The 9086-nt window shown below is 45.7% G+C and overlaps 1 protein-coding gene across 1 annotated transcript in view; it reads left to right on the top strand.

Moving 5' to 3' along the window:
• The first annotated feature begins 2296 nt into the window (after positions 1-2296).
• Positions 2297-9086, top strand: part of LOC119431062 (uridine-cytidine kinase-like 1) — a 100053-nt gene continuing 93263 nt past the window's right edge. Inside the window, 5 exon segments of the mRNA XM_049657424.1 lie at positions 2297-2856; positions 4733-4768; positions 4869-5187; positions 7781-7886; positions 7889-8022. Coding sequence (XP_049513381.1) covers positions 2702-2856; positions 4733-4768; positions 4869-5187; positions 7781-7886; positions 7889-8022 — 750 coding nt within the window. The 5' untranslated portion in view covers positions 2297-2701.

Below are 9086 nucleotides of genomic sequence, written 5' to 3'. Positions count from 1 at the left end.
CGCTAATTTTTTTCTTCTTTATGATAAAGCATGTGCCTGTAATGAAGCAAAATATTTATTGTATATTGAAGCTGGTGTGGGCCCATTGCTTTGGTTTATTTGCAGCAGAGTGGCGACAGTGAAATGCACTGAAGCACCCCACCGGTTGTTATATAGCATTGGTTGGGTGCTTCAATGCATTCCACTATCGCTGCTTCAAGGTGTGTGTGTGTGCACACGCACGCACACACACATGCACGACACATACCGTCCGAAATACGTCCGCCACAGGATTCCATTTCAGATGTCCGATGGATGTACGAATTATTTTTTTTTGAGGGGGGGGGGATATCCATCGGACGTCCGATGGATAGGCAAATTTTCGCTGTTGTCGTCGCCGTGATGTTCCGTATTAAATCCAAAAGCCATATACATGAGCGACCCATACACTGTGGGTGCGGGAAAAAGCACGTAACAGTGAGTCGAAAAGGATGGCGGCTTGTTGGGCATTATCTTCCCACGCGCTCAATATATCGAGTTAAGTTGTAGGTCACGTAATCAAACGCGAATGGGAAGGAGAGCGCGCGTCTTCTCCTCTAGCCCTGCCGTAGCTGTGAATGACTGTGCGCGGCTGACGCTTAGGTGGCCCGCGTGCCATATCTAATTGTTGGTAATCATTGGTGGGTGCAAATGTTAAGGGCGAGCAGGGATGGCTGCTAACTTCATGCGCGCTGTCTTGCTTGCCGTGCTGTCTTTCGCGCGCCCCTAGTGTTGCAAAGTTAAGAGACAGAGGTCATTGCAGATACTGACAGAGGCCGTCTGTAGTGGACATAAAAATAGGCAGATAATGATGATGTATCTAATTTTCGGAGTTGCAGTGAATCGCGCGGCTGTACGAACCGTTCGCCTCCGCTGCCGGCGTTCTTCATAATGCTTACGTTGTGAAAGCGAGTGCTCGAGGTCATCCAGTGAGGCATTTACAGGTTTACATGATCAGTGCACTACACTATGCTTGCCATTTTAATTTTAGGTGAATGTTTACTGCAATTTATATGGCCACTAGAACTAACGTATAGACTCGTGTAAGGGCCGCACTTTTCTGTTGCGATTTTAACAGGCCGTTTGTGGGACCGGGCCATTTGACCTCATTTTTCCAACTACGAGTATGACATCCGTCGTAAACCTCCGCGATCGCCTCCTCTCGACATCCAGTAGCGACGCGCGAAAGTACGCTCCGGCCGACTTCTAGGGGGGAAGTAGGCGGTGAAAGGGGGAGCTGCGTCTCACCCCGATCACCCATACTCTCTGATGGGTGCAAATAAAGTGTATCAGAATCAGCGCACGGAACGCGAGTGCTTCTCGGTTGGATGTCTTTTTTTTTTTTTTTTTTTGATACTGGCTGTCCAGTTGGGGGTGCGGCCTTTACGCGGGTGCGGCGATCCTTACACGGATTTACACGGTAAGAATCTTCCTTCGTGTAATTGTCTTTTACTTCGCTATCACTAATACTGCTTTGCCTTCCCGGCCTAACTGCACTCTTTTTTTTTTAAGTACTTTGAGTCCGAGTATAAGCTCTGCTGCGTATGACTTTTAGACGTCTATTCAGTTGCGCGAGCAGTATCTCTGCCGGGGAAGGGGGGGGGGGGGGGAAGCAAGCACTTTGCATGATATGCAATTGCCTTTCTTTAGCCAGAGGAATCCAACAGCACATAAAATGCCTAATAATTATAATAATATAATCACACCAAGGATGATGTTTATTTCTTCAGCGTTTTACTTAAAGTAATTTAACAGTGAATGAATAAATACAAGACAGTGATATAGAGTGTTTTTGTTAATCAGGAAAATTCGACCTCAAGCCACCTTCTGAATTGTAATGACAATGTGAACAGAGTACTGAAGGTACACGTTGGACTGGTGGGCCCCTCCCCCCGGGAATAAAACGAGGGGGCTCGAGCCCACCATGCAAAATGACTACAAACCACTAATAAAAAAAATAAAAATAAAGAAGGACGTTGAATTCTAAGAGGAATTGTGGGATGCGTTAAAAGCTGCATGATTATACTTGCGCGGCATATAGTCGCATTATAAGCGGAATTATGTGATGTGTTAATTTACTGATTACCATTTACGCGGCATAGTCGCCGATATGAACAGTTTCTTCTGACAGTTAAGTTGTTCTCTCGCTTGCTGCCAGCAGGAGAAAAGAGGTTCGATGAAACGCGCAGCATTTCGCAAAGCTACAAATGAGGCTCGTGAACTCCTCGCAGCCGCTCGTGCGCAGCACCATCGCTTCGTCACGTGCGAGATGACGTGCTGCCTCGGATCTTTCCGTCGTGTGGGTTGTGTGCTGTGGTTGCGTGTGTGCTTTTATTTCACTGGCATTGAGTTCGCGCTACGATCAAAACACTTCGTTGCATTCCGACCTGCGCCGCGCTGATACGCGATTCGTAATATCGCGGGTACGGGTCAGCCAACACGACACCGGCCTCTATTGTCGGGTCCAGTTTTGTTTTTGTTATTGCGCGCAGACTGGCGCGCTGCCATCGGAGAGCGACCGCGCTGAGCCTGAGCGGTGACGGAGCCACAGAGCCGGTACTGAGCACGTGGGATTTCCAGTTTCTTGCTGCAGTGTGCTTTTTTGGGGCGCGCGTTGTAGATGTCGAGAGGATTCGGAGACTGGACAGTGGCCCCATAGGGAGGTCTAGCCTCGGCGAAGGCAATGGCCCCGATAGAACTGGAAAACAAAGCCGATGAGGAACAGCGGCTAGTGAACGGCGGCGACCACAACAAAACGCTGCCTCGCGACTCACCGGAAAAGATTCTCCCTGCGGACACCCTCAAGCCGCCGGAAAAACCTGCCGGCCCCAAAGAGAAGTGAGTTCGTGAGCGGTTTTTGAAACTTTTCATTTTGACCACTGATCTGACGCCCAACATGTGGTTATGTTTCCCGGCGTTCGGTGAAGTCGTGCCCTCGGAATCGTTGTTTCGAGTGAGCCTGTGGTGTTGTGCTTGACATCATTATGCTGGAGCAAGCGGTACGCTTGTGTTTCACGGCGGCATACGCGTTTGCGGTGAGCGGTCAAAGACCGCTGGCATTTCTGGCCTGCCGCGCATAAGTGCAACTTTGGGTTCATGGGGAGCAAGTTATCGATTTCTCCCGCTGTTGTAAGGTGCTGGCGGTCAGCCGTCTTGCGAATCGCTGGCGTGGCGTTGAAAGCCTTCTCTACGAGAGCTCGGTGTTTAGCTGTTACTGCAGTGCGAAACAGTTTGTGCAAGTTTATCGTGGCCTTCTTTTTTCCTCCACTGTTGCACGTGGGCTTTTCTAGAGAAGGGCTGGCGGCGCACCGAGCGCGTATTTTTAGCCGCAGCTGCAGTCGCGAAACGTGCAGATTACAACAGCAGCCAGTCGCATACGGGGCCGGCGTAGCGACAGCTCCGCGCATCTCACGGTAGCCCCGGAAAGAAGGGCGCTGAGCGAGCTGCTAAACGTTTTTTTTTTTTCCCGTTCCCCAACCGCGTGCGTCTGAACGGTAAGCTTATGTTTTTGCCGGCTGTGACCTTGCCATGACGAGCGAACGCAACCCGCCGAGCTCGGCCAGTTCGGACAGGTGAGTGGATGGATGCTCGCAGCCGTCGTACCGCGGATGGCTGGCCTTTTTCAGGCGCACTGCTGTGTGCGTGCTCTTTGTTGTCACTGTCAGCTCGGAAAGCGTGGTATTGCGTCAGAGGAAGTGGCTCTGTAAACGAGGCAGCGCGATTCGTTTGGGCGCACGGGAACGCGCTATCGAAACGGATACACAAGGCTGCGGCGATGTGATCGGCCCTGGCCTCGTGGTGATGTTCCCTGGCGCAATCGCGGCCTCCTTCGGGTTCAGCTGAAGCATGTGTTGCCTGACATTGCGCTTAGGGGCACGCGTCATGTTCTCTGTATTGCTGTCATCATGTCGCTTGAGAGGCCTTTATGGTACTCTCAACCGATAAGGGGCGTAGATGCGGGCCGGAAATCTAGGGTAGCTTGTTGGTTTTGTGTGATAAGTGACAACTATTCTCATGTAAGACGAGCACTGTAGTGATTGTAGTTGCCTTTGCTCAAGTTGTCTTTGCTCGCGCAGGGTCGAACTACCGGTTGATGTTGAGAGGTGAGCGTGAGCTTCTTTAGATTCAGGCGTCACATTTCGTGCGCCTTCGGTGTTGTTAGCGGTAGTGGAAGTTTGGCTTTTGCTAGACCTTTACTTTTGCTTCTTGGTTGCAGCTTTTTGCAGTAAGTATATGCAGGTTCTTTCATTTCTAAATTTAGGAGGTTGGTGAGTAGTGTTTTTCGTGAAATAAGTTAGCTGTATTATCCTGTTTTCCTTTTTATTTCCACATAAAGAAAATGGTGCTAAACATACCGTTGAGTTACACAGTATGGCATTTGCCGTTTGGTATGGGCATTAGTTGATTAGTTCTCAGTGTGGTGATAATATTGCTGTAGCCTGTGGCGCAGAGATGCTTTCAAGCTTGGCATTACTTAAACTGACAATCTGCCCAGTTGTTCTTCGACTGGATTTACTTTTTTTTCCTCGTCAGGACCTTGTGCGATCAGTGATTAACTACGTACATATAAATGTTTCCAAACATTCTTTTCAACACCAACTGTAGCCAGAGAAAGTCTCTTTTTGACATCACACACTGCCCTGTCTTAAAAACGAGATTACCTAGCAAATATCAGCTTCTGCTAACTTTTTGTGTGTGACACAACTTTCCGCAGGAAAACGTTTGATCGTGGCTCATGGAGTGAAGCCAGGTAACTGGGTCAGCTTTTCGCGCAGGCTCCTTACAGTACCGTGCTGTTACTGTCAAGAGAACCACATTGCATATATGCATTTTTTCTTCTTCCCATGTAGTGGTAGCTTTGACGATGTGGGAAGTGCAAGCGACCTGCTGTCGGAAACCCAGACGCCATGCATGTCTCCCCGTCGCTTGCGTCGGGAGAGGCTATGGTCCGGGTCTGCAAAGGACGACTCTCTGCTGCTTACCCGCCAGCGTACCATCTACACAGCAGGACGACCTCCCTGGTACAACGTTCAGGGCCAACTCATGGAGCCGTTTGTCATTGGCATCTGCGGTGGCAGTGCTTCGGGCAAGACGACGGTGGCCAAGAAGATAATCGAGGCGCTTAATGTGCCTTGGGTCACATTGCTCAGCATGGATTCATTCTACAAGGTGCGATTCGTTCTTCATGTTGAAACATTGTGATACCACTTTATAAACATTTCTACTGAAACCAATGCTGCCTGTCGTGGTGGCTTAGTTGCTATGGCCTTTGCTTTGCTAAGCATGAGGTTGCGGGATCCAGTCCTTGCCGTGGCAGCCACATTTTGATGGAGGCGAAATGCAAAATCGCCTGTGTACCTTGCACTGGGGTGCACTTTATAAGTACCCCGGGTGGTCAGAATTAATTCAGAGTTACCCACTACGGTGTGCCTCATAATGAAATATGGATTTTGGCATGTAAAATCACAGAATTTTATTATTTGAAGCCAATTATTCCTAAGCAATATGGTCCAAATTATTGGTTCAAGACAGATCTCCATATGTGCCCAATTACAAGCATCGTCCCTGGTGTTATATTGTTCTACACTGGGCACATTACCTGCGAGGTATGCAAGATCTTTGGACCCAATGTTTTGGACCAGTTGTTTCTGTTAATACTTTTTACATAATTCTTCTTTAGAAGCCTTACTTTCGAGTTATTCGTTGCATTCTTACATGTGCAGCCTTGCATTTGAGGCAATGTTTTTCTGGCCTCTTTTTATATGCTGGGAACTATATTGTCTGGATTTGTGGATTCTTCATTTTTGCAGTTCCTGAAGGTTGCTTTATTTCTACTACATAAATGTTGTTTTCATGGGCCAGGCACTGTTTGTCGTGAGTTCTCTGACTTGCATAAAATAAAAAGAATTATTACAGTAAAACCTTCTTCATACAAAATCAGGCTAAATGATAATTTAGCCTTAAACCTGATAATCTGTCAGCTTAACTGGTTTATGTGTCTCGGGTGCTTAAGGGAACAGGGTAGGGCAAAATTTCGCAAAAAATTTCTTTTTTGTTTGTTATAGATTTGGAATCCCCAGTTTTTCCTGAACAATGCTGACTGTGTCATCTACGCGTGCATGATTTATTTACCTAGTAAATAAATTTCTCCAAAACCTAAGTGGTGTCCGGCCACGTCCCCTTTTTCACATATAGGTGATCTGTACCTCTCCTGCTAAAAAAAAAAAAAGATACGAAAGAAAAACGCAGTTATTCTCTAGGTTTAGTGGAATGGTTATTGCTCGCCTGGGAACAGCAAAAAGCAGCCTAGCTTTCCATTTTTAGCCAAATCTTTAAACGCTGCCGGTATCACTTCAAGGCGAATTATCTCAAAACATCAATATTTGTGACGTTTGACCCCTTTTCTCTGGAACCACAAAAGCTAGAAGCATAATTTTTTCCCACTACCAAGACAACACAAGGGAGAGTCTACTGAACTAGAATTATAGAAATTAATGCAGGCAATTTTGTCTGACAAAGTGCTTATTGTCCATCTTGGCTTGAAAATTGGGAGGGTCCACTAAAAACACAAGCAAAAAAGAACTAAACAATATATAACAATAATTCTAGTTCAGTAATGAGAACACAGACAGCTGAATGCAATGATGCCAAAATAATCCTTTAAGCCTAGCAGATCCTGAGAAAAAGAGTCACATACATAGGCTAAAATACATGGGAGGTAAAGGTGTTCCCTTAAAGGGGTACTAAATAGAAATATTCAGTTAACCCACCTTGGTGTATTGCTTGTGAAATTGTGAATATGTCTGTATTAAAGGGATTGGGAGTCAGGCATGCAAGCCATGAGATGAGCCAGAATCCAGCCAGTATGAGAGCCAGATTGTATGTAAATACTAAGGATGGCTGGCGATGTTGCTTTGTTGTAGCTGCACCAGCTCCTTTTGATGTCATAGATTATGACATCACTTGCTTGTTGCTAGTTGATTATTCACCAGTGAAGAAAGATACCCATTACATTTCAAAGTCTGCAAACACTGCAATTCATCAACATTTGCCAGTACTATTTTGTTGCTTACAAAAGCCTGTATGTATGAAAATACTGTTAAAACTGACATCACCGATGCCACAGTTCAGATGCAAAAAAAAAAAAGTTCTTGCTTTGCTCTTCTCCAATAGCCAACTTTCTTTTTTTTTTCTTTTTAGAAATTGTTTTAAAGAATAGTCTATCATCCTAAACTGATGTTTACCCTTGTGTTATGACGCTGGGCGCAAGTTGCGAGTTCAACCTGCGGCCTTGGCGATCACATTCCTATGGGATTGGAATGCAAGCAACCCTTGTTTGTGGGCTTAGATTTAGGTGCACGTTAAAAAAACCCAGATTGTCAAAATTAATCCAGCCATGTGGCTTCCACCACAAAACTGAAAACAAAGCTTGCCTTACTCATTTTGTTTCTGCATTGTTTCGAAAACTGTTCTGGTCGTTTAACTTTTGATAAGTTGCGATACTTTGTTACGCAGACGAAGAACAGTAATCAGACTTTAACAATCGGTTGTTGCAAAACATTTGGTTAGTTTCAATCTTTGAAAATACCGAACGGTTCATTTTCGAATATGAATATAGTTGGTTTGTAATATTAAATTCTTGTTCGAAACTTCTTATATTTGCCCATCCCTAGTTTTTTTTTTGTAAAGTCTTTTGTTTTGCATTATGGCTACTAACTAATCGCACTAAACTTAGCAGAGTTTCTTTCCCATGTGTTCACAGGTGCTGGATGCAGAGCAGCACCGGCAAGCCGATGAGAACCAGTTCAACTTTGACCACCCGGATGCGTTTGACTTTGACCTGCTCATCGAGACGCTCAAGAAACTCAAGAAGGGAAGCGCGTTGAGGTCCCAATCTACAACTTTGTGACGCATGCACGTGAGAAGCGCTTCAAGTTTATGTATGGTGCGAACGTCATCATCTTCGAGGGTATCCTCTGCTTTACCAACAAGGAACTGCTCAATGTAAGCGAATTTGGCTACCACATTGAGCTCTTTCTCTACCGCTCGCTGGTGTAATCATCATTGGAGATGGCTAGTGTAGTTGTCGTGAAAAAACAAACCTTGCACTGTTGACCAGTCAACTTGCTTCTAGTTGCAGTTTCTGGCACTGGATGGCAGTGCATGTTAGTGATAATATGTAACTTGTTCGTCTGCCTGATACAAAGGAAAAAGCATCATGTCATCGTCAGTCCGGCTACCATATGTCGTGGCGCTCTTTGGCCCATAGCTGGCCCTTGCGCCATTATATGCCAGACATCAATCAATCGTCAGTCTGGCACTTGTCAATTATAGCGATAGACAAAACCTGAAGTCATCAAAAATGTAAAGCGCCATCTGCCGAGTTGCTGCAAAGCGCCATCTGCGATCTAGGCTACGGCATGGCAGAATGAAAGTGCTCGCTCTGTAGCATAGCTACCTGCAAAGCTGTTGCGGTCACCCTTGTTCTGTGATGTTCTCCCACTGCTGTTCGCTGATGTAGGTGAAGCAAGGGACCCATGGTTACACTGGCAACAACGTAAGGCTGTTTTTTCCAGCCGGCAGCGGAACGAGCTAAAGAATCGAATCCGTATGTTAAACAATGGCCGACACGGACGAGATTGCGGACCGGGTGCGACTATTAGCACGCAACAGAAGCGTTTGACTTGCATCTCCCCCTTGTGTATTTACCATAGCTAGTACAATGCCCCATCCCCCCTAAAAAAATATAAAAAAATACTTTATTATTCTTTACCATGTAAGTTCCATTGAAAACTGCACTCAAGGGCAATGCGTATGTGGAAAAAAATTAAAAAAGACTGTCTGTTTAGCCTACGACCGCGACTATACTTGTCTATTATTTATGTGAAGGTACTGCTCTCTTATGACAACACACTTTGAATCTTTTTGCATTTTAGCTGATAAAATATATTTTGCAAATGGAATAAAAAACATCTTGCTAGCATTGGTGTGCCAAACATTTGCCTCTTAAGCTTTCTCAGATTTCAGAGATGAAAAGCTTCGAAGAATACATCGCTATGTTCATAAAA

This window comes from Dermacentor silvarum, chromosome 10 (assembly GCF_013339745.2).
Source record: "Dermacentor silvarum isolate Dsil-2018 chromosome 10, BIME_Dsil_1.4, whole genome shotgun sequence".
In the NCBI taxonomy this organism is placed as follows: domain Eukaryota; kingdom Metazoa; phylum Arthropoda; class Arachnida; order Ixodida; family Ixodidae; genus Dermacentor; species Dermacentor silvarum.
The sequence above is the reverse complement of the archived record's forward strand: the minus strand, read 5'-3'. Positions and strand labels throughout refer to the sequence as shown.